Source organism: Vigna unguiculata, chromosome 7, assembly GCF_004118075.2.
Source record: "Vigna unguiculata cultivar IT97K-499-35 chromosome 7, ASM411807v1, whole genome shotgun sequence".
In the NCBI taxonomy this organism is placed as follows: domain Eukaryota; kingdom Viridiplantae; phylum Streptophyta; class Magnoliopsida; order Fabales; family Fabaceae; genus Vigna; species Vigna unguiculata.
Genome location: NC_040285.1, coordinates 39,677,640 through 39,701,943, shown reverse-complemented (window position 1 = coordinate 39,701,943; position 24,304 = coordinate 39,677,640). Strand labels below are relative to the sequence as shown.

The following is a 24,304-nucleotide window of genomic DNA, read 5'->3' as shown; positions in this document are numbered from 1 at the left end:
AAAGCATCTTTGCGCTTGGGGCAATGACGCAGCTAGTGAGGTTCTAACCGAGGCGCGTCTATTGCTGGTTGAAAACTATTTCCAAACCCCCTCTTAGGCCTGGGTTCAGCCTTGGCCTTCGAGAATTTCTGGAAGGACTCCCTTTGGGGTAAAGTCCTGCAATCTTAGTTTCATATTTTTAGAATTTTCTTTAGATCTTTGATTTTATATAATCCATCAGTTTCTGTGCAAAATTTGTTTCTGTGGAATCATGCTTCCGAAGATATAAAAACATTTTACTTGAGCTCTAAAATCTGACTGGTATTGTTTTTTAAGAGGAAAAAACAACCAAAACAGTCCAAAATATTATCTTAAATAACTGTCTCGTTCAGACCTTTTACCAATCAAGGTTGTTGATGATCCGAGGTTGAGTCATCCCACAAAATCATCAGCTTCAAACATACTTTGTCTGGTCCTACTGGTCCTACCAATATTATATAAAATTAAATACTCTGTAAATTTATGTTTTAAAATTTTGAACTCAGAATGATATTAATCTTTGATAATTTTGTATTAAGAGTAGTGTCAATATTTGATGTGATTGGATTCTGATCGGTAATTTGGATTCTGGTCGGACTTATTGGTATTACATCTCCTTAATGAATCTCCATTTCTAAAGACCTTATTTTCAATACTATAAGGCACATGGTCTTTCACAAGGAGTTCAAAAACATCGTTGGTATCCTTGGAAGCCTCAGACATCTTTCCAAGTGAAGGAACTGATAATTCTACATCCTTTTGTGCAATTTTAGTAGAGTCAATTTTGTTTTTCAAACAAAAGGAAGTATGTTCTAGAACATGGTGGATTCTCTGAAATTTCTTATACATGTAAACCATTTGTAGGTACCCATTTGACAACACCAACAACTGAAACTGGAAAGTACTAGATAATGATGCAAAGATAATATATATAAATATATCAATTCATTGAATTTGATCATTCCTTCCAAATTTCAAAGCACAAAACTTTAATTCCTCATTCGCTTTTCCACAAAGCTTTGAAGCATGTCGAACACTCTTCTCTCTTCCCCTACTGTTCCTAAGCACATGAGTTTCAAATCCAACATGCGGCTGCAGATTACTTTCCATTTCTGACATAAACAATTCCACGTTCCTTTGTTATGTTCTTTTACATTATTTTTCCCTAACCATAATCACATCCCTGTCAGCAAGCTCACTTTATGATGGCTTCATTAATGTCTGTCTGAGATTTAGTTTGGTCTCAAACCACGTGAGAGCATGGATACAATGCTTTTAGTTGCTGATGATAGCAATTTCTTCAATGATGAGTCAATCACTCCAAAACAACGTAAAGGGATATAACTATATTCAGAGAATGGTCCCCTTTTTCCCTTGAGAGAAAAAGCAACAAAGATTCTGTTGATTCTGTTGTCTCCCACATCACATGTCGGCACATGTCCAATCACCTTGCCTAATGCTTACTGTTGAAGGGTGTACGTCAATCTTAAACACCATGCAAGTGCCATCATAAAATTCCACAAAAATTCTTACCAATATTTTTGTTCTTGGTGGAATCAATTGTCGTCTGTAGAGACAAGTGGACCAAATCATGATGTTTGTATCTTCAATACAAGGGAGTTGTGTCCCGACTAATAACTATAGTTTTTTGTCTAACGATAAATGTTCATCCAGCAATTACCGGAGGACAATTGCTCTATCTACCAATTTTAACATTGAAATTTTATGAATTTGATTCAATCTTCAATTATAGTTTTTTGTCTAGTGATAAGCGCTTCATCCAACGATTTGTATGATAACAAAATCATGAGTTTGATCACCGATGGACAATTGCTTTATCTAACAAATTTAACATAGAAATTTCATGAATTTGATTAAATATTCAACTGTGATAGACAAAGGGAAATGTTAATTAAGCGTATGATGGTATAAATTAGGCAGTTCAATCGATAAACTTCATCATCTCTTTACTTTTTCATGACTAATCACAAGAGAATATGCCATCAGAAAGTTCAAATGCCAACTCATAAAGCTCTGGTGACACATCCTCACATGAGATGTGTATTCATCATTTACTTTTTCTTGCTTAATTTCCAAACATATTTTCTAAAATAGTGCAGTTATAGATTGGTTTGTGTGATAGCATTTGGCAACATGCTATAAGCAAGAGTGCTTTTATTTCCTTACTTGGATCAATCACCATGGAACCTTGCTCTTGAAGGCATACAAATCTTTCTCTAAGCCTCTTAAAATTAATCTTTAAGATTCCTTTTTTCATTTTGAATTGAAAAGGTTGACTTGCTGTGCTACTTTTTCCTAAAAGCAGCCAAACAATACATGCATCAAAATATTGTCTTGAATAACTTTCCCTTTAAGTTGTCATGCCAATGCCTTTACATCGATCAATTGGTGATCTAAGGTTGAGTCATCCCACCAAAGGTGAGATTCACCTCCTACTTTTCATCTCTTTAAATACTTCTTCAGAATATGATGGAACCATCACCCCAAGTGAACATATCTTCCTTAGAAATCTACTAGAGCTTCTTTCACCCTGGTTTCTCTCATAGAGCAGAAATTGTACTCACCTCAGAGACTATTCGACCAAATCCGATAAGAAACTGTTACTCACCTCAGAGACTACTCGGCCAAATCCGATAAGAAACTGTTACTTACTTCAGAGACTACTCGGCCAAATCCGATAAGAACATTAATCATCAAACATGCAGACCTCACTTCTTCATAACCTAGTTGTTGGAACTCCAGTCATCTCAGCAACTTATGATCAAATTCAAAAGCCGGTGAACAGATACTTACCTGGTCCTGCCACTCAATGCCAACGTTCAACCACAAAATCAAAACAAAGTATATTTTTCTTCTTTACTGACAAATATCTAACTTTGATAAGACTTATTTATATATATATATATATACCTGAAATTGTTTAGCTTGGTGGATGGAACTGATTCTGTTTGTTACTCTGATATTGCAGTGAGAGTGAGGACAGATATATCAGAAACTGTTATGAGAAAGTTAAGCTTAGGGGCTCGCATTCTCCGAGTGGGTGGAGTGGACAACGTGTTTAAGCAGTTTTTTAGTGTGAGAGAAGGAGAAAGGCTTTTGAAAGCTTCACAGTGTTATTTGTCCACCACTTCTGGTCCTCTACCAGGTTTTCTTTTCATATCCACAGACAAAGTTGCCTTCTGCAGTGAGAGATCAATGAAAGTCTTTACTCATACCGGCCAAATGCTGAGGATCCGTTATAAGGTTTGTCACGAATAATCTCTGTTAGAAATAATCTAAGTATGAGTCTAAGTCTCACATCGAATAAAATGATAAAGTTAAACACAGTATTATCCGGGTTCAATCGGAGTTACATGTGTATACCCTCTGTAATAAAATCCCCATCATTCTCTGTTCAAAGTAAAAATGCACAAGTTGATTTTGACTTACTAAAATTTATAAAGAACTTTATGATAGACCATCTTCAAATTTCTCTGTTCCTCTTGATCCAAAGATTTGATGAAGTTCTGATGTATATTTGGAAATGTGCAGGTTGCCATTCCACTGAAGAAGATAAAGTGTGTGAACCAAAGTAAAAATGTTCAGAAGCCAACCCAGAAGTACATAGAGATTGTCACGGAAGACAACTTTGATTTCTGGTTTATGGGTGTCTTAAAATATCAGAAAACCTTCAAATATCTTGAGCAGGCACTTTCTCAAGCTTAGAGAGCTGAGTAGCAAAATCCACCGTTTAAACTCGAAGATTCATGTTGAGAGGACAAACAGACACAAAAGATGAAAGCAAGAATTTGAATGCTGTCATTGAAAATATTGTGCTTTGTCTTTGGTAAAAGGGATTTCACATCATTGTATATAGGGAATGGATGTGGTTCATTGTATATAGAAGTTTGAGGCTCAATTACACATTGATTATAATGAAAATTTGTTTAGAACGAGATTTTAGTTCTATTCAGGAGTTCAATGATTATCTATAGTGATAGTAAAAAATCTGACATTGTCAACCAATAAAATAATAAAATAATTCTACTGGTATAACTTGGCAGGTTCTGACTTCAAATACTATAAATTGCTAAGAAGAAACACAGTGATGTGAACTTCACTTGGATTGTGCTTAAAGCAATTTACAACGTAATCAATATGTTTGGTATCCTCATTCTGTTGGATAAACTTAGATGTGAATAGTTGGAAGATACTATATTAATTGTCTAGAAGATTCAAAAAGGTTGAGAGTGGGTCATTAAGCATGCAATAAAGTTCATTAATTGTGAGTTAGATAGTGATTATATTTAATGAATATAGTTGAAGGGTCATGTCCAAAGACCTATACAAGGACCATGTAGTGCTTCATTTCAAAACACAACAAATCTGAATATAGAGAGTATTTCTCCAGAAAAACTTGTTTGTCAACACATTCAACCTTTGTGATTGAGAAAGCAAAAGCAATATATTTTAGGTTAAGAAGTTTGTTAATGGCAAGTATAGGTTATTTTGTTTCAAGGTTTTTCTTTACTTTGTCCAACTTTACCACCAGAGAATTAGGAGAAGCCTTGATGACACATCCTTTTTGCAATGTGCTGTCAGAAAGACTACTTTTATTTCGTTACTTTGATCGGTCACATAGAGGAATCCATATTTTTCCAGAGGCAGCCATACAATCAATGAAATCAAAATATTATCTTGTATAACTTTCCTTCAAGTTGCAATGCAGAAAGTAACGGTGGAGAATAATTCGAGTGTGAATTAAAACCCTACAACGGATAGAAAAGACAAAGTTAAACATTAACTAAGAATAAATCAGAACCAATAATTTTGGTAATTATTATGTGGTCATTGAGAAATTGTAGTTCCATATGGTTATATGACATTGGACACCACTGTTACTCCAAAATCTTAAGACAATGGTGCTATGAGTCTTTATTGTTATATAGTGTTTAACTTTATCTATCTCATCCAATGTGAGACTTTGACTCACACTTGGACTATTTTCAATATATATATATATATATATATAAATATATATATATATATATATATATATATATATATATATATATATATGTATATATGATGAAAAAATGTTTGTAAACAAATTATTTAAACAGATTATTTATTATCCTACATACATATTACCTTTACACATTAAACAATTTCTGAAAATGCTTTTCATTAAAACTGTGAGGATGTCAAAAACTCTTCTGATACAAGACTTTCAAAGCCAACGTGCTGTTACACATGCTTTTCATTTCTGAATTAAACATTAAAGAATTTGACATTCCATATAGATTTACCATTTATTCTCTTAATCATCCCTTGATTCATAGCCCTGTCAGCATTCTCACTTTATGCATGGATATATTTTGACTCAACAAAAAGCAGTGATGGCTTCGTTAATGACTGCCACAGTTCGAAGCTTAAGATTCAAAGCCCGAAGAGCATGAGTGCAAGGTTTTAGACTAATGACATCAATTTCTTCAATGGTAAGTCAATCGCTGAAAATAAGATAAAGCATAATCTATATTTGGGGAATGGAATGATCCCTTTTCCCCTTTGAAAAGAAAGAGATTGTTGTGTTGTTTCCATGTCAGCTTGCCTAGCTAGTGCCTACTTTGTGGACAGTATTTGCACCCTATGCAATACCCAACTTGGAACTTTTCATAAAGTCTTAACAATATTTTACCATTATTCTTTCATCAATCTACTGTCTCATTCAACCTCCTGTTATATGATATTTTACATTAATTGCAATAGTTCACATAGGGAATGGGATAGACTAAGAACTTGTTCCGATATTCGAGTTCAGGAATATTGGATTCAAGTGTGAGTTTAAATTTGCAGGGTAGAAATAACAAAGTTAACCATTATATATATATAAAAAAAAAAGACTCATAAATCTAATGGTTCAAGATTTTAAGTTAAAATTGATATCAATTACGAGTACCTGAGTCTATCCCACATAATGAGACCTGAGTCCAAACACATAAGACATTGACACCACTCTCAACCCAAAACCTTAAAATAATGAGTTTATGATCTTTATTCTTATATAGTGCTCTACTTTCTCGTATCTGGTCAATGTGGGACTTAGACTCACACTTGGATTCCTAACCATCTCTCCCTCAAGGTGAGTCCCTTCAACCACATTGGTACACTCCCCCTCCATTGGCTAGAAATGAGAAAGTAAAGCACTATATAAGAATAAAGACCCATAAACCCATTGCCTTAAGATTTTGGGTTGAGAGTGGTGTCAATTCCTCGTGTGGTTGTGCTTAGGTTTCATTGGTGATTGTTCTCCCCGGTGATACCCCTCTATAGACCTAACAAAAGAGACTTATTCTTGAAGGAGAGATGGTTGACAATATTCCGAGTATAAATTTAAGTCCTCCATTGACAAAAATGACAAAGTTAAAAATCATATAAAAGAAAGATCATAAATACAACATCTTAAGATTTTGGATCGAGAATGATGTCGATATCTTGTATGGATTAGACTCATGTCACACACATGTAGGTTTCAACTTGAGGTCAGAACAGCAGCAAAGGGCAGCTGAAATAGCCTTGGTGAGGCAAGTTGGTGTAACTAAAAGTATTGCAACTAGTTGGTGTATTTCATGAGACAACCTTTTACAGTTTAATTTGTTTAAGTGCATGGCTCCAATGGTTTTTATGTCACAGCATATGTCATAATGTTATAAGTATTTACTTCCATCAATCACCATGCAGCCTTGCTCCTGAAGATACGTGATGGTATCCTCTCAAAACAACCTTTCAAGGATTTTTTTAGATTTGAAAAAGCCAATTTGAAAGTTGATGTTCAATCTTCTTCCTTTCTAAAAGCAGCCAAACAATCCATGACGTCAAAATATTATCTGTAACAACTTTCTTCCATGCCACTGTGTCAGTGCGTTGATATCAATCACAAACGTGGTTGATGATCTAAGGTTGAGTCACCCTTCCAAAAGGAAAATATTATTCAAGTTTTCACCCCTTTAAATATCTCTTTGCAACACAAGAAAATCATCAACCCAAGTGAACCTAATTTCTATAGAACTTCAACCATTTTTCTTCACCTGCTGCTGCTGATTCATTCAATTCAACAGAAACATAAAAAATGCAGACTTCATCACTTCTGCATCATCAACTAGTTGTTGGAACTTCAGTAACTCATGGTCAGCTTCAAAAACCAGTTAACAGATTACCTGGTCCTGCAACTCAATGTCAGTGTTCAACTTCAACATCAAAGCAAAGTAAGTTTTTTTTCTTTTTTCTACCTTTGTTATTCGTATAAAAATCTCAAATTTTTCAACATGGTGAATGGATCTAACTCTGTTTGTAACTGAAACTGCAGTGAGACTGAGGACAAATATATCTGAAACTGTGAAGAGAAAGATAAGTTTAGGGGCTCGCATTCTTCGAGTTGGTGGAGTAGAAAAAGTGTTTCAGCAATTTTTTACTATGGAAGAAGGAGAGAGGCTTTTGAAAGTTTCTCAGTGTTATCTTTCTACAACATCTGGTCCTATAGCAGGTTTCTTATTCATCTCCACCTACAAGGTTGCTTTTTGCAGTGAGAGAACAGTGAAAGTTTTCACTCAGAATGGTCACATGTTGAGGATCCGTTATAAGGTCAGTTTTGAAGTCACATTTGGATAACTTTTCATTTTACTTCATATTTTCTTCTCTTTCAAGCTATAAATCTAGCTCGAACACGCTTTGTAAACGGCTTGTCCTATATTTTTACAATTTAGTCGTATTTTTGTGTCTGTGTCTGTATCAGTATTCTGAAAGGTGTATATTCTCATGCACAGGTTGTTATTCCATTGAAGAAGATCAAATCCATGAATCAAACTGAAAATATGCAGAAGCCAAGACAGAAGTACATTGAGATTGTGACAGAAGACAACTTTGAGTTCTGGTTGATGGGTGTCTTAAAATATCAGAAGACTTTCCAATATCTTCAGGAGGCAGTTTCTCAGGCTTAACTACTGGCTAGCAAAATCCAATTTTTGAACTCAATGAAACAAACAAAAAGTTTGGTAGTTATGATTGAAGATGCTGAGTTTTATCTCTGATAAAAGAGATTTCACTTCATTGTAAATATCCCTCTTAGATTTGACCATTGTTTGAATGGATGTGGTTCATATCAGTCACATTGTTTGAATTAAAGATTCCACCATTTGAAGCATCATTTGTTGGAAAACACAAGTTATATCAGTCACAATTTCTTCAAAAGTTGTAGAAGAACTTGGATGAAAGCAAAGTTGTGCTTTGAATCACCACATTTTGTATTTCGAAGTTGTGATTTCAAATGACTTATACACGAAAGTACTATCTTTAAGAATCTACTGAGTTTTATAATTATTACATAAAACTTCACTTTAATTGTAAATTTCCCTGGATTTATACTTGATGTATTAGAAATAATTTTTGAAAAAAAAAAATAGATACTTCATTTGGGTACCTCTATTTACCTCTATTTTTTATGATGCATATGAAAACCTCTAAGTTAAACAAATGAAATCCTCAAATAGTGGAGAAGATTTTGTTCAATTTAATTCTTTTCATGCTGTTAATTATATCTTATCTTTTAATTTTGGTAGTTTTGGTAACCTTGGTTTTTGAAGAGAAGCTTGTTATACACTAGAGTTAAAACTAGTTGATGCTTATAAGATAAAACATGTCCATTTTGTATATTGAAGTTTGCTAACATTATACATATATATTGATAACTTCTATAAATGTTGACATACAAAATTTTATAAAATGTTGACATACAAAATTTTATAAAATGTTTTTATTAGCTTAATGAATATTAATTTTAGTAACTTCCATTGTTCCCTTTACCTAACTTTTTTGGATTGTAGCTTTCTTAATAAGCATGTTATGGAGTGATATTTCAATGGCTTTAGCTTAAAATAAGAATCCATATTATTATATTTAGCACTTTTTTCTAATAAAAACTATGATGCTGATCACCTTCTAAACTTAAAAAACACTTACTATTTTTATTCATGAGTATTATTAGTAGAAAAAACTTATAGAAAAATTTAGAATTAGTTGAGGTTTGAATTTCCAATTTCTTTTTTTATCCCTTGATTAAGAGAGTCACAATCCTAAAATTGAGATAGCTACCTAAAATTAAAAGGTACTTATTTGTTGGAAAATTATACTATGATTCCCAATTTTTGACCCTTATCCTTTATTTCGTGACATGATTTAGTGTGGATTATTGATTCTTTTAAAAAAAAATAGTAGTATATTAATCAATGACTTATACTAAGCCATGTCAGGAAATAAAGGATGAGAGTTAAAAAATGGGAGTTATAGTATCATTGTCCTTATTTGTCTCCTTCTAGAATTGATTGAAATAGAAAATAACTGCCGAATCTATTTCATTATCTATCTGATAATAAATCTGAAATACCATGTGTAAAATGAAAATAATCTATGCATACATATGTTTTTTCCTTACCTTAGAAGGAAAAAAAAAATGTAATCCAAAAATTGAAATATAGATATTTTTACATCATACAAATGAAGACCTGCAGTGGATTGTTCTACAAATTGTTACCAAAAAGGGTGTGTTAGGTGCAAAAGTTAGTTTTGTGGGCACATGATAAGGATCTTACAGTATCAATGATAACTTCTTATACCTGTAAACCATTAGTTGGTACCAATTCACAACTTGAACCACATATAATGCTGTTCTTTCTATCACTCACACCACTTGACAACATGAATGAATCCTCATAAATCAGAACCACAAAAATTTAGGGTGTGTTTGGTTATCAATTCTCCAAGGCATAAGCAAGAATCAGGTGTTTCTCATTCAACGTGAATTTTTAACTCTTGAATGGATACTGGAAATCAAACATGTGCTGATTCTGCGTTAGAAAATCAATTCTAATCAATTCTATACCAATTTGACGCAAAACCAAACATGCATTTGAACAAGATTCTGGTTTAGTAAAGTGAATCTTTTTCCTCAGGGCCAGGACACAACATTCATACCTCTTATTAGGTAACAAAAAATGATGTTCTTCTCTCTCTCAAGATACAAAATAGTAAGTGATGACAGAAGGAACTTGCAGCGTGAGCTTTCCGTGTGGGACATGGGTGATGTGGGAATGATTTGGCCATAATTACCTTTTCCATAAAACATTGAAGTATGTCTTCTCCTATACTCTTTCAAGCACATGATGTCCATGTCTGACCTCATACACTCTTACTTTTCTTTTTGTTTAAATAATTGAAGTATGAATCTAAGTCTTGTACAGAGTAAAATCCATCGACTTAATGTTTTGGGTTAAAAAACTCAAACTTTTTGGTTAAAAATAGTGTGAATGGGACTAAAGTAAGTTTATAGTTTAGGGTTTAGGGTTTAGAATTTATCTAAGTTTCACATTGAATAAAAATGACAAAGTTAAACATTATGTAACAAAAAAAACTAATGAACCAAATATTTTAAAATTTTAAGTTGAAAGTGGTGTCAATCTTTTCTCTTATCCCGATGATTTTGGTTAAAATTGGTGAGACCGAAGTCCTCTATATAACCTCTTGCTAATATCACTAATAGACTCTTAAAAGAAAAAAAAAAACATCACTTCATGTATCAGACCTAAATGATTTGTCTATGTCATGTACATTCTTTTTCTTTAGAACTTAACATGGCACTGACACCTAGCTAACTCACTTTATAATAGTCTTTTCGCCCACTAATAAAGCACAGTAGCCACTTTCATTACTGAATAGTGCTTATGAATTTTATCAGTTAAACTTCATTTGCTCAAAAATGATTTTTCATCCTCTTGAAGGATGATCCTCTATTCATATGCATATATAAAATATGACTTGAAAAGTCAGATAAATTTAGTGTTGAAAATAGTTTAAGTATGAGTCAAAAGTTTCACATTAGATAAAAAAGACAAAATTAAACACTATATAAGAATAAAGACTCATAATATCAATGTCTTAACGTTTTGGAGTTCAAATGGTGTCAAATGCCTTATATGTGTAAGACTAATGTTATATAACCATATGGAACCAGAATCTTTCAATAATTATAACCATAACCTATATATAACCAAAATATATAATCGAACATATATGTATATCAAAAAACCTTGCTGAGGTTAGTTTTCAACACCAGCTTCGATCTCACATAAAATATGAAACTTAAATCGATGTAGGTTCTCACGTTTACGACCTAAAAATAAATATATTTAAATACAATGTGGGAAGTGCAAAGTTTTCTTCTCTTTACTTTATCTAATAATAGTAAAACTAAGAGAGGTGTGGCATCAGAAAGGTGAAATTCCAGCTCAGAAAGCTTAAATGACACCTTTCCATTTGCATTTTTCAATAAACTAAAGTGGAAATTGACGTGTTTTGTCACCATGCACGTGGCACTGTCCCAGCACACCAAAATATTTTATTTTCCTCCACCCATTTTCTAAAGGCTAAACAGTTGGTAGTTATTCTTATTATTGTTATTTTTTTCCTAAGATATCACAAAAAAATTGCCCTGTGCTTTAATTTCGAACCTCAATTTCTTTTTATGGCGTAGATGGATTTTGCTCTTATTATTCTCTTTCCCCATTTTCACGCACAAAATTTCGACCCAGAAATAGTAAACGTGACAACATTGTATACATATGAAAGAAGAAGAAGTAACCCTGTAAAAATCACAGGTGTATAGTTTGAAATATATAGAAAAATTGCAAACCAATGACCAACCTAGATTGATCAATATCCAAGTCCAATCACGTTTCTAAGTTTTTATATATTGAGAGATCTTACATTGACATTCAACAGAATCAATACAGAGGGATACTTTAATTCTTTAATATTTTTTTTTTTCTGGGGGCAACCGAACATGCAAATCTTCAAATTTTGAATTACTTTTTTCCTTTTAGTCTTCATGATGATCCATATCTGACTCACCCAGCAAAAAGTTAGGAGTCAACTTGTTTCCTTTTGGCCATTTATATATACCCTTCTGAACTACAAGGATCATTCATCAACCAAAGTTGTTAAGAGTTCTTGAATAGTATTCACAACACAACCTCAAGAACAGCATTTAAATCCCAAAAGATAACAACAAAAATGAAGGCCACACTTGTTCATGAGCTTGCTAATGGAGTTTCTGTCACCTCAACATTCCATGGTGCGAAGTCCTCAAAGAGATATTATTTGCCTGATGCTCGTGGCAAATACACCAAATCTATCTCAAAATCAAAGCAAAGTAGAACAAATCACAAATCTGGATTCTTGCAAAGAGTCCGAGAGCATGGTATGTAAAATCTTCAAAACTCTCACTTTTTCTTACCTGCATCGTAATCGATCAGAGATAAGACAATTTCATAATATATAAATGAAGTACAAACCTCACCTTACAAACCTCACCTTACAAACCTCACCTTACAAGTTAATTTTGTGAGATTGAGTTAAGTTTAAACTCCACCTCTAACTGCTGGCAACCACGGTTTCATGTTTTGCACAGAACATAAGACAAAGCAAACATTTCTTTCTGTCATAATGTTTGGAACAAAACTTTAAGACACAACAAACATTTCTGTCAGAAGAAAACAAAGCTCTTATTGATTGGTTAAACCTGTTGTAATTGTAACAGCTGTGAAGCTTGGACCAAAGATAGATACAGTGAAAGGGAAATTGAGTATGGGAGCAAGAATTCTTCAGGTTGGAGGTGTAGAAAAAGTGTTCATGCAACTTTTTAGTGTTGCAGAAGGAGAGAAACTGCTGAAAGCATCACAGTGCTATTTATCAACCACTTCTGGTCCAATGGCTGGTCTTCTCTTCATATCCACTGAAAAAGTTGCATTTTGCAGTGACAGATCCATCAGTGTCACAACCCCAGATGGAGAAAACATCAGAGTCCGTTATAAGGTGAATTTCTTGATCAATTTTTCTATGCAGATGCTTTCTATGAATCTTTTTTCATACTTTTTGCTGACATTTTACTTCAATTTTCTGTGATTACAGGTCTCCATTCCCCTTAAAAAGATAAAGTCTGTGAACAAAAGTCAGAATGCAGAGAAGCCTTCACAGAAGTACATAGAAATAGTCACAGTGGATGATTTCGATTTCTGGTTCTTGGGTTTCTTCCATTATCAGAAAGCTCTCAAATATCTTCAGCAGGCTGTTTCTCAATCTTAGAGGAAAATTCTGCATCAGTAAAATTGTTTGTCCCCTCCCTCTGCTTCTTCACTAATTGTGTGAAGTTGCAATGATTCTCAAGATGTACAAAAATTTTACATAATTTTGTTAATGATATATGAGTGGAAAAAAAAGCTGGTGGTTTTTTAATCTTTGGGTTGCATTGTTCAACATACAAATTATGGTTATTTTAAGGTCAAACCTCGTAAAACTGTATAATGAACGTTTTTTATAGGTTAAGAAACGAATTTAAACGTAACTCAACCCGTTTTTATAAACCGTAGGAAAACATCACAAAAAAACACAAGTAAATAATATGGATTCCGAGTTATATATTATCATTGAATTCTGGTTATTAAATAAATGAAATATTCAAAAATAACTTTTTAATTTTTTTTTCAGTTATTCTTTTTTTTTATCTGGTCTATTAATAACAAGAATGGATTCTTGTGATTATAAAAAACAAATTCCAATTATTCTGCAAATTATTCAACAACCAAATGCTAACCGGTACGTGCTTAAGAAGATCCTGTTAAATATACTATAAACCAAAACTAATCGGATTATTATTCATTTAATCAAACATTATGCGTTTAATCTCTCGTATCACGTTAGAAATATGGTATAAAACCTTCAAGGGCAAGACATTTGCAACAATTATGGTTATATTACTGAAGAATTTATTTGGTAGAAATAATTGGGAAGCTTATTTATAAGAAGGTTAACTACTTTACCAAAAATAAACTATTAGAAGTGTTTGGATAGAGTTTTTCTTGAAAATGCTATGAACTTGACTTTGTATTTGGACAAAGCATTTTAATAATGTTGAAAAATTGGAATGCATTGTATTTGAATTGCTTGTAATTAAATTCTCTTCATTTTTTAAATAACTTGTTTGGATAAATAAATTAAAATATTTTACATTTCAATTTCTTGTTTAGATAAAATAATTGAATTTATTGTAAGATAAAATTTTATTTTAACAATATTTATTTTAGGCTTAATTATGTTTTGAGTTAGTGATAAATTTGGAAACGGTCTCGACAACCCAAATGAGTTTGGCCGACCTGACGACTCAGTCGGGTCAGGAAACCCATACGGGCTAGGTTGGGTCAGTTTGATTATCCAGACAAGTTTGATCAGCCTAACAATCCATATAGGTCGGTCATGCCCGTAAAGTTCGTCGACCCAGCTCGATTCGTCCTGGTTGTTGAGTCTACCTGACCCGTTTGTGTCGTCAAGCTAGTCTAATCCATTTGAATCTTCTGGCCAGCCCAACCTATCATGGTTGTCGAGTTTGCCGGGTCCATTTGGGATTGAATCTAGAGCGTGAGAAAGAATTTGAAATTACTTTTTGACAATATTTGAATTTCTTCTAATTTAGCTAATTGAAATACTTTAAAAAAAATACATGAATTTTAAATGTTTTTTAATTTCTCTATCCAAACAAAACTTTTCATTATAAAAAATTTTAAATTCTTTAAATAAATGAATCACCCTCTTTAATTTATTAGGTTTTTTTATATTATTTGGTGAATTTATTCTAGATTACATATTCATTCCTATTTTCATTTATTAATATTTATATTATTATAGTTCTAATTTATCTCAAGAGATAAGTCTTATCCTAAATATATAAGATCTTCATCAATTAATATATATTTTCTAGAATTCAATTGATAAGACTTATACAATTTCATTTTATATCATTTTATGTGTTTCGCCTTATTGTTTAATCTTATCAAATATTTTCATTTTCATAAATCAACTCATTGAATTTTTAGGGTTTTTAACTTTGTTAAAATTAAATATATTTCTTAAACACATAATTGAAATTCATTTTTTTGTCAAATTTGAAAATATTTTAATCTATAATTTTAAAAAATAAATAAATATAATTCTCATAACTAAACAATGGTATTATATAAAATTAAATTAAAGAATTATATTTTTTTATTTTTAAAGGTTGAATATTAAATTATATTAAAGTTTATTTAACGCAATTAGATAAAAAAAAATCTTCTCATTTTTAAGATCGAGAATCAAACAATATTAAAATAAATAAAAATTATAATTTCAAATAAAAGTTCATGAACTGAAAAAACATATTTAACATTAAACATTTTCAGTTCCATAAGTCAACTAATTTATTTTTAGTTTTTAGTTCTCAACTTTTTAACACATTATTTTATTATTATTATTAATCAACTTTAAAACTAATTATGACAGAATTGAGTCATAACCTGCACTGCAGGGGAAAGGGTGGAAGTTGTTTGGCAACGCGACACCTTGTGAAAGTCGCTTTCGTATTTCTTCTTCAAATTCTCTAACGTACAAAATTAAAAATGATATTAAACTATTTTCATATAAGATGATTGCTTAATGTTCAATATGATTGACATAATTTTCTTGATTACACAGTATTGATCTTCTATAAATTTGTCTAACTCTAAATTTATTTGGGATAAAGATTAAACTACCCCTTCACTCTTGTTGTCTTTTCCAAGATGAAACAACTACTGTTTGTAAGATGACGAGGAAATGATTCGGCGGACCCATCTTTCTGAACCCAAAAACTATCTTATATTACATAACATAGTCACATAATTGAGATCAAGATATTTTCAATGTACTTTTTAATTTTAACCTTTTGAAACAGTAAAATTATGATGAAATTTTAAGTTTAAAAACATATAATTTATAGGTGTAATTCCGAATTGATTTTTGTTAGAATTATACATACAGAGGATGATATAAATAGAAGTGGTAGCAGAAATGAGTGGAGGGGACAAAAGAGTGATGGTAGCAACTATGACCCATGACAGTCCATGATTGTGATAAGAAAATAACAGCAAATATTATCATGTTGCAAAGAGGACCTCAGAATATTCGGCGTGGGACGCTTCTTCACAAAAAATAAAGCTCAATCACAAACCTAACATTAAAGACGATGATGCTGTATATTTTTGTTCTAATTATATTAAGCTTTTTGTTTTTTATAGTTTTTAACTATCGACAATAATCTTGTTTAACTACGATTCAAAATCCAAAATCAAGTGATTTAAAGTAACCCTAGTTTGTGACTAAACAAATGTTCCGCAACAAGAGAGAAAAACAAAATTTGGTTGACCATCTTTGTATTTTGTTTAGCAAAGTGTGGCATCTTTAGTTTCAATGAAAACAAAATTGATCGTCATCAATTTTTGTCAGGTAAGCTAAATCTAATTCTCTAGCATATTCTCTATGAGGACATTTTTGAACATTGAGCCACAGAACATGGTCCATAACTATATATCACCTATGGGGTAACTAAATTTAATCCTTCAAAATTAGACGCGTCATCAACACAAGTCCGCCAAAAAAATTGATACTTACCATCCAAATAAAATAAACATAAACAAGGACTACTATCATAAATTTAATAATCTCGTTTCCAGAAGTTGAAGGGTAAGAAAATGATGTTGTAGTAGGACTTCTCACAGCCTTAACATCTCCCATCAGAGGCTTATAAATATTCACAATTCACAGTAAGCCATTTATTTCGTTCGAAAACCTTCCCAAGACAGGAAAAAAAACAACCATCTGCCATAGAGAATAAAATGTAGAAGAAATGGAGCAAAAGGACCAATCAGTCAATGATTTCTCAACTCAACCTAAAACTTATGATTACTGTAAAAATATGAACAAGGTTCATCAGCTTGCACTCACGGAACATTCATCAGTGAAACATGTTTAGACAATTGGCTTACTGAATAGAGATGAGCAATGCCTATATAGGAGAATCGAAGATGAAGTCATTAATCAAAAGAAACACTGTTGATGAGTCGCAAAGGAACAAAAAGTATGGTAGAAACAGTTTCAAACCTCTCCTTTTCCAAAATGCTATCTGTCTATCTAGAGAGCTTATCAGAGCCCTGCCTGTTCCTTTTTTGGGTCAAAAAAGAAAAACTAAAGATGCTAGGAGCACAGTCTTTAGACATCGCTCCATCCTAGAAAGATGGAAAAATAATATCCTGAACCACGAAATTCTCCACCAAAGTAGTGGTACAACTTGTTTATACAATTAATCTCCTGTTTCATCTCGTATGTTTTCCTGCCCATCAATCCAGTCATGTTCAGTGCCTTTCTGGTGTTCCTCTTTCCTGGCCACTAGAGTATTTGTGCGACAGACAAGTTTCAAATTAAGATTCTCATTCTAATCACAAATTAAGTTTCTCACAAAAATCATTCTAATCAAATTACTTGAGAAATGAAACGAAAGTGTTAGTTTTATCTTCAAGCTATCAGCTTATGAGCAAATCTTTAGAGGTAAATCTTTTCTGATGCCTCCCTTAAGGAATAAGTGATATTCTTAGCCTCTTTACGTTAATCACTCAATGGACATTAGACTGTTACTTTAATGCTTCTTCCATCGCTGAACTGAATAGTGACAAAAGAAAAACTTACGGATGCTACCTTAAGCTCTGTTCTGCACTCTTCCTTTCCCTCTCCCAAGTCCTAAACAACATCTCTTTTTCGACGAAATCAAGATCAATAATCTCAGGAAAAAACAAAATCAGAAACAAAATCGACGGGGTTATGTGTACTTATTCCACAAACGTAACATATAACACGATTGAGTCGAGCAACCAAAAAGGAACATGCATAACAGGGAGAAAGTACAAATTCGATTGAGGTAGTGTGATCTGATCACATTGATTCAAATGTGCTATATACAAGTATCTTAGCATCCGAGAGCTAAGAAGCCAACTACATAATAAAAGCTTCAAATAAATAATAACATGGTGCAAGCTTTGATGAAAATCCACTAACAAAAAAGAAGAAATTCAGAAAGCACGAAATATATTACAGAAATGGCAGGACAGAAGAGAGCAGAGCAGAGCAAAACGGAACATACCAAGCGGAATCAAACAATGGTCCTTCCACCTCCACCGGAACTCGAAGCTCCGTTGGAATTCGAAGAAGCAGCATTAACCCCTCTCTCTTCCTCATATTCCCTATCATCCGTTGGAAGCTCAAACCTGCAAACAGGGCAAGAATTTCTAGAGCTCAACCAAGGAACAATGCAATCTCCATGATACTGATGCCCGCACGGTAACCTCTTCGCGGCGTCTCCAACACCCAGCAAATCCTTACATACAGCGCACACCACAGTTTCACTCTCCGACGCAATCTTCACCGTCGGCAAGGCTTCCACCGCCGACTTCGATGCCGGCGGCGCTCCTCTCCTGCCTCCGCCGTCAGTCTCCGCCAGCGTCTGCAGCAACGCCTCGTACTCCGCCGCGTCGACGTAATCCTCCGGATTCCCGACGTAGCGGTCGGAATCCGGCACCCTGAGGCGGAACTCAATTGAATTGTCCTCCAGGCCCATCAGAATTTCGGCCCAATCCAAGATCCGGTTCCGCATGCTCCTTGTGCGCGTCGCCAAATCCCTAATTCGAAGACGAAGCAGCTCGCGCCTTCTCCTTCTCAGATCCTCGTCATCTCCTTGCGGATCCTCGTTGCCGGAGCGATCCTCCGCCTCCTCGTGCTCCTCGAACTCCTCGTCGCCGTTATCGTCATCGTTCTCGATTTCGTTCTCCTCATCGTTATCCCAGCCGCCGAGCTCGATCCTGAGGAAATCGTTCTCCGGAGAACGGCTCGGCGGCGGCGGCGGCGACGCGTCATCGTCACGTGCAGATTGCGCGATTAGGCGAAGCACCTGGAGGAACTGCGAGCCAAAGTAGGGGTCATCGGAGGAGGCGGAGGGGGTGCGCGAGCGCGACGGCGTGGGGATGGTTTCCACGAAGCCGTTTTTGCACTCTCCGCAGACGACGTCGGGGAGATTGGCGAGCGTTTCGACGGAAACTCGCTTCTCGCAGTGATAGCACCAGTATGGCGGCGGAGGCGCGTCAGCGGCTTGAGGCGGTGTCTGAGACGGTGGTGCTTCCGACATGATACGGCGGAGATGGAAGGAGCGGAGATAAAAGAAATGGCAGGGTTTGTTTGGAAGGTATAATAAATGGATAATAATGTAATAGTAATCATAATAATGATAAAAATATTAAATATTAAATAATTATAATAATAATAAGTAATAACGATAATAATAAAATAATAGTTGTCTAGTTATAGTCTTTTATTATTCTTGAATTTGGTAAAGGATCTTTCTCATTTTTTGTTATTTTAGTTTTCGTGTTAATTAGTGGGTCTCATCTATCGTTTCATTTTGGCCAATAAAGAATTAGAAAAAATAGTAATGAAATGTTTTCAAGTTGTGACAATTTGAGATAGGAATTAGAAATGTCTTCATCAGGGAAACCCTAAAAACTACATTTTACTTGTTAAGAACCTTATCTTAAGGATTTTTTGAAGCCTAGGAAGTCAAAGAATGAGAAAATAAAAAGTAAAAAAATGTGATAAATAATAAGAAACAACAGAACAAATTAATAGTCTAGTAAAAAGTCTAACAAAAAAATTTAAGTGAAAGTAAAATTATTTAAGTTAATCCTTCTGATAATCTGACATTTAAGTGAAAGTAAAATGATTCAAGTTAATCCTTTTGATAATCTTATGAAGGAATAGTAAGTTCTAATCTAAATATCAAATTATAAATGTTTTAACCTATTATAATTAATAGAATATAGAATAATAATATTTTAATTTATTTTTTTTATTTATTTTTAACTCACGACCTTAATTATTTTTGACCTTAATTATTTTTGATGTGATGTTTTAGGATAATTAAAATGGTAAGTTAAAAATGAGTCAAAGTTAAAATATCATTATTGTAAAATATAGTACCTGAATTTTTTTATTATTAAATAAAAACTCAAAACCACTTGTTTACTAAACTAACTTATAAACAAATTCAAATCTACCTTTTTAATGACTATAGTTTAATAACCGAGTCTAAATTTGTTATAACAAGATAGATGAACGATGATTATTATTTAGAAACTTTTTATATTTTATGTATATACATATTAATTATATAATTTATTTAAAACTAATAACATTATATAAGTAAAAATGAAAGACATTGGTGTCTTAAACAAAATATTAAAATAAATACCCATAAAAGTAAAATGCAAGATTTTAACTACAGGAGCACTTTTCTTTTGTAAAAAAGTAGTTCAGTCCATACACTCATTAGTGAATATGTAACAAAGTCGTCCAAACATTAGTTACAGTATATCCTTTTCATCTTGCAGTAGTATAATTTCTAAGTGCACCCTCCTAATTTTTAAAGTGAAATTTTACATTTTCTAAAATTTATTTCCAAATTATTTGTTCTGGAAGTGTAATGAAAAGTTTTCTAAAATTTTCAGTACAGTATTTCTAAAATAAAATTTTCAAAATAAAATTTCTTCTTCTTCCTTCTCTCAAAAAGTGCAGTAAATGGATAATGGAGTTAGAGGCAGCAGCAGCAATAAGGTATCATTCATGAAGAAGAAATGTCTCCACCTTTGCACTATCAAATAATGATCCAACCCTCCAAGGAACTTCAAATAAAGCAACCATCTTCAACAAAATATCTCTGCAAATCATTTCATACCATCCTCCTTCATCTTTTCACCACTAATTAAAGGACTCTTCTTGCTTTCCACATCCTTAACTCCCTTTCTTACCCTCCTCTTAACTTCAAACACCATTTTCCTTACTACCATTTTCTCTCATGCTCATTGCCTAATCTTTTACTCCCATTAATCAAATCAATCAATAACAAGTTATCAAAGAGGTAGGTTACAGATACTAAAAAAGGAGTAGATTACAGATACTGCCAGAATCCACAATTCTTCACATTTAGAGCACTAATATCATACATTATAGACTGCAGGAGAGGTGAAAATAAAATAAGACAAAAACATTGTTTTCTTCAAATTTACAACCAAACTGATTAATAAAATATGATACATCCGAGACACCATTTTAGTGCACTTACATGATACATGGGTTGCACAAGAGAACTAACATCATCAGAACAGATCACATTCTCATCAAATTTACAAAGGCATGCCTTACCAATAAAGTTTACGAATGAAGATCTAACGGTGAAACCAATCCTTTGAAATTATTATGGTATTAAAGAAGCACAGCAGGCTCACCGATGCTACCATTAAAATTAATCTTGCAGGATTCGGGAAAATGGAAACCAGCCCCGTCGAGACCAGCCTTGGTAATGTAAGGGCATGACCTCACGTCCAAGTATTGCAGAGAACTGCATTTACCCACAAGAATGCCTATACCTGTGACTGTGATCTTTGGACAATTACTAACCTTCAAGATCTTCAAACTCAAACCAGACCCCTCATTGCTTATGAACTGAAAAGAAGCATCAGTCAACTCTTCACAGCATCCAATGTCCAGTGCCTCAAGGTTTCTGCATTGGCTTAAAACACAGCTCAATGAGGAATCAGAAATGTTTAGACACCAATCCATCCTTAAGTTTTTAAGGCTGCTTCCACAGGCAGTGGCCAGCGACTTTATGGCATCGGCAGAGACATCACGACAACCTCCGATGATTAAAGTCTCCAGATTACCACAACATTCGGCCAGGGATAATATGGTTTCATCCCCAATTTTGTAGCAATCTAAGAGTTTCAATGTCTTGAGTGAAGATGAACAAGCCCTAGAAATACTAGAAACCCCAACATCACTGACATTACTGCATTTATTGATGTCTAGAAACCTGATCCGATGACACCCACTTGCAAGGTGTATCAGTCCATTGTCAGTGATACTTGTGCACCCTTGCAATCCCAACTCCTCTAAGCTACGACAGTTTTTGGAGAGAGCTTCTAATACACCATCAGTAACAAATCTACAACCAGCCATATGTAATATCCGCAAGTCAGAACAGCCTTTGGCAACAGCTGAGAATCCCTTGTCGCTCAGCTTTCTACAGTAAGACACATCCAACGACTCCAATAAGGAAAGTCCTTCACCAATAGCCTTCATTCCAGCATCTGTAATTCCTGCATATCACACAACAATAATACCCTGTTAATCATAAAATTTGAACCCTCCAGATTAAAAGAATTAACTAACTAAATAAAGGAAACCCTTTGAAAGTGATAGAGTCTTTAACAAAGTTTTAAAGAACAGTCCACACTCCATAACTGTGTAATATAAAACACTGGTCCTTAAACACCACTGAAATTAGAAAACATGACATCTTTAATGACAAATCTTCGTTTTTAGTCCTCTGTCTATGGAAGTTAACTTAGCAGAATAATATAGAAAAACAATCAACAGTAGTAGTAAATCTGAGTAGGGAAAATCAAGATTTGAAAGGCAAATCAGAGAAAAACGAACCTTTGCAATTGTGCAAATTGAGGATCTTCAAGCAAGTGAAGCCATTGGCGATGACGGCGAGGTCGGAATCGGTGACGCCGGGGTAAAAGGAGCGAGAAACTGACTGAGCGAGGTCCAATTCGACCAAGCGTGTGAACCTGTCGGCCATTTTTCGGAGCATGTGGGGACCGGCACGTGCTGCGAGCTTCTTCCTTTCGGTGCTCTGCAACCGAAGCCATCGCTTACAGACCAAACCGAAGGTTTCCTTGTCCTTCTCTGTCTCCACCCGCCCCAGGATGGAACGGAGTTCGTCGTCCCTTAGAACGTCGTTTATGCAGAGCTTCGATTCCGATACGCCATCGCCATGGATCGAATTCGAAGCCATTAACGCAGAGGAAACCCTAACCCAAGGCGTATCGGAATCAGAAGAAGAGAAGAGAGTGTTGGTGGAAACAGTGTTGAGTGAATCAAAAACAAAGCATCATGATGATTCTTCTAAATTACTCCGCCTAATTCCAATTGTAATTATATCTATAACAATGGGATTTTCCTTTTTTGTGATCGATTTTATTCTTTAAATATAATAATTTATTAAATTTTAAAAAATTGACCGTTACATTTATAAACATTTTATAAAATTAGATGTCTTTATGTTTCTTCTCTTCTCTTTTATTTATCAATGATTATTCTTTTATCTGTTCTGATATATTTCACTTTATTTTTAATAAATATAATTTTCAAATATATATTAAACATTATAATATTATTAACTATTAATATAATATCACACATTTTAAAAAATATATAAACACAAACGCTATCGCGACTGTGTTACGCTAATAATAATAATAATAATAATAAAAAGAAAAAAAAAGACAATGATTATCAATTTAGACTAAAGAGTTCTTTTGTCCCCGGTTTTTAAACTTTTTTCTTTTCAGTTTCTAAAATATTTATTTTTTATCTTGATTTTATTTAAAATATATTAATGGAGTTTTTTTGTAGATAGTAGTAAAAACACATATATCACACGTGTTTATGTTTTTTTATGATAAAAAAATGATTAAATTATTATTATTATAAAAATATTTTTACAGTTTTACTGTAAGTAATTTTTTTATTATAAATATTTACTTTAGTTTAAAAAAGTGGTCAAAATTTTAGAAAAAAAAAGGTCAATTCCAAAAAATTGTCAAATTTTGAAAAAATAAAGTAAAATAGTTACTTTGATTTAAAAAAATTAAAAAATAAAATCTTCTTTTATATAATAGTATAGATATTAATATGTTTAAAAGAATAAAAATGTGATATGATAATGATTAAAAATGACATATAGATGAATTTTAATAGGCAAAAGAAGTGATAATAATAATAATAATAATAATAATAATAATACAAGAATTATTTTTTATTTTTTTATTTGAACTAATCATTAATAATTTATTTCTATTAATTTTATTTTATTTTAATATAATTTGATCAAAAAAAAAATTATTTTAAATAATATTTCACATTCTATTTTAATATTATTTACACTAATTATAATTTATTTTAAATTATTTTTATGATCCAAGATAAAATGATAATAATTCAATTTTATCAATTAAAATATTTTTTTTATTTATTAAATGCATCATACCACTCATTAACTTTCACAAGTTTATTGTATTTTTTCATTTTTTACTATCCTTCTCTTAATCTAAATATTATTATTTTTTCACTTTTCTTTTTCTATAAAATTCACTTAAATTCGTTCTTCCAAATACATCCTAAAAACACAAACAAACTTAAAATTCACTGTTACGAATTGCAAAACTTG

The 24,304-nt window shown here is 32.9% G+C and overlaps 5 protein-coding genes and 1 non-coding gene across 10 annotated transcripts; 4 read left to right on the top strand and 2 right to left on the bottom strand.

Annotated features, from left to right (window-relative positions):
- Positions 1-5: 5 nt before the first annotated feature.
- Positions 6-156, top strand: LOC114192867. The gene has a single exon (XR_003606186.1). It is a non-coding gene; the product is annotated as a U4 spliceosomal RNA (small nuclear RNA).
- Positions 157-2,483: 2,327 nt separating this feature from the next.
- On the top strand, positions 2,484-4,026 carry LOC114190734 (GEM-like protein 4). Its single transcript, XM_028079724.1, has 3 exons — positions 2,484-2,880; positions 3,008-3,282; positions 3,571-4,026. Exons 1-3 carry the CDS (start codon positions 2,739-2,741, stop codon positions 3,742-3,744), a joined length of 591 nt encoding a protein of 196 aa, XP_027935525.1. The 5' UTR covers positions 2,484-2,738; the 3' UTR covers positions 3,745-4,026.
- A 3,021-nt stretch (positions 4,027-7,047) lies between these two features.
- On the top strand, positions 7,048-8,358 carry LOC114192126 (GEM-like protein 4). The gene is made up of 3 exons (XM_028081731.1): positions 7,048-7,283; positions 7,385-7,659; positions 7,842-8,358. Exons 1-3 carry the CDS (start codon positions 7,148-7,150, stop codon positions 8,013-8,015), a joined length of 585 nt encoding a protein of 194 aa, XP_027937532.1. The 5' UTR covers positions 7,048-7,147; the 3' UTR covers positions 8,016-8,358.
- A 3,662-nt stretch (positions 8,359-12,020) lies between these two features.
- LOC114190592 (GEM-like protein 4) lies at positions 12,021-13,359 on the top strand. Of its 2 annotated transcripts, none has more exons than XM_028079540.1 (3): positions 12,021-12,325; positions 12,665-12,939; positions 13,036-13,359. In XM_028079540.1, the coding sequence occupies exons 1-3, from the start codon at positions 12,139-12,141 to the stop codon at positions 13,207-13,209; spliced, it is 636 nt and encodes a 211-aa protein (XP_027935341.1). In that variant the 5' UTR covers positions 12,021-12,138; the 3' UTR covers positions 13,210-13,359. The 2 variants fall into 2 exon arrangements, with proteins under 2 accessions (XP_027935341.1, XP_027935340.1); XM_028079539.1 differs by having other exon boundaries at positions 12,034-12,325; positions 12,662-12,939.
- Positions 13,360-16,774: 3,415 nt separating this feature from the next.
- On the bottom strand, positions 16,775-19,209 carry LOC114192024 (E3 ubiquitin-protein ligase CIP8). 4 transcript variants are annotated; one of them, XR_003606051.1, is made up of 3 exons: positions 18,107-19,209; positions 17,656-17,719; positions 16,999-17,358 (listed from the first exon to the last, which is right to left on the bottom strand). XR_003606051.1 is itself a non-coding variant. In XM_028081564.1 (2 exons), exon 1 carries the CDS (start codon positions 19,142-19,144, stop codon positions 18,116-18,118), a length of 1,029 nt encoding a protein of 342 aa, XP_027937365.1. In that variant the 5' UTR covers positions 19,145-19,209; the 3' UTR covers positions 16,775-16,791; positions 18,107-18,115. The 4 variants fall into 4 exon arrangements, 2 of the variants coding, with proteins under 2 accessions (XP_027937365.1, XP_027937363.1); XR_003606052.1 differs by having other exon boundaries at positions 17,656-17,706; XM_028081564.1 differs by lacking the exons at positions 16,999-17,358; positions 17,656-17,719 and adding an exon at positions 16,775-16,791.
- A 1,725-nt stretch (positions 19,210-20,934) lies between these two features.
- On the bottom strand, positions 20,935-22,987 carry LOC114192019 (F-box/LRR-repeat protein 4). The gene is made up of 2 exons (XM_028081556.1): positions 22,507-22,987; positions 20,935-22,166 (listed from the first exon to the last, which is right to left on the bottom strand). The coding sequence occupies exons 1-2, from the start codon at positions 22,868-22,870 to the stop codon at positions 21,274-21,276; spliced, it is 1,257 nt and encodes a 418-aa protein (XP_027937357.1). The 5' UTR covers positions 22,871-22,987; the 3' UTR covers positions 20,935-21,273.
- Between the last annotated feature and the right edge of the window lie 1,317 nt (positions 22,988-24,304).

What these genes read in the sequence shown, in the direction of transcription:
- LOC114190734 (XM_028079724.1), top strand. Translation starts at nt 2,739, where the DNA reads ATGCAGACCTCACTTCTTCATAACCTAGTTGTTGGAACTCCAGTCATC. An exon ending in AACCACAAAATCAAAACAAA is followed by an intron (nt 2,881 to 3,007) that starts GTATATTTTTCT and finishes CTGATATTGCAG; the next exon opens with TGAGAGTGAGGACAGATATA. An exon ending in TGCTGAGGATCCGTTATAAG is followed by an intron (nt 3,283 to 3,570) that starts GTTTGTCACGAA and finishes GGAAATGTGCAG; the next exon opens with GTTGCCATTCCACTGAAGAA.
- LOC114192126 (XM_028081731.1), top strand. Translation starts at nt 7,148, where the DNA reads ATGCAGACTTCATCACTTCTGCATCATCAACTAGTTGTTGGAACTTCA. An exon ending in AACTTCAACATCAAAGCAAA is followed by an intron (nt 7,284 to 7,384) that starts GTAAGTTTTTTT and finishes CTGAAACTGCAG; the next exon opens with TGAGACTGAGGACAAATATA. An exon ending in TGTTGAGGATCCGTTATAAG is followed by an intron (nt 7,660 to 7,841) that starts GTCAGTTTTGAA and finishes TCTCATGCACAG; the next exon opens with GTTGTTATTCCATTGAAGAA.
- LOC114190592 (XM_028079539.1), top strand. Translation starts at nt 12,139, where the DNA reads ATGAAGGCCACACTTGTTCATGAGCTTGCTAATGGAGTTTCTGTCACC. An exon ending in GCAAAGAGTCCGAGAGCATG is followed by an intron (nt 12,326 to 12,661) that starts GTATGTAAAATC and finishes TTGTAATTGTAA; the next exon opens with CAGCTGTGAAGCTTGGACCA. An exon ending in ACATCAGAGTCCGTTATAAG is followed by an intron (nt 12,940 to 13,035) that starts GTGAATTTCTTG and finishes CTGTGATTACAG; the next exon opens with GTCTCCATTCCCCTTAAAAA.
- LOC114192024 (XM_028081564.1), bottom strand. Translation starts at nt 19,144, where the DNA reads ATGTCGGAAGCACCACCGTCTCAGACACCGCCTCAAGCCGCTGACGCG.
- LOC114192019 (XM_028081556.1), bottom strand. Translation starts at nt 22,870, where the DNA reads ATGGCTTCGAATTCGATCCATGGCGATGGCGTATCGGAATCGAAGCTC. An exon ending in CAATTTGCACAATTGCAAAG is followed by an intron (nt 22,167 to 22,506) that starts GTTCGTTTTTCT and finishes TGTGATATGCAG; the next exon opens with GAATTACAGATGCTGGAATG.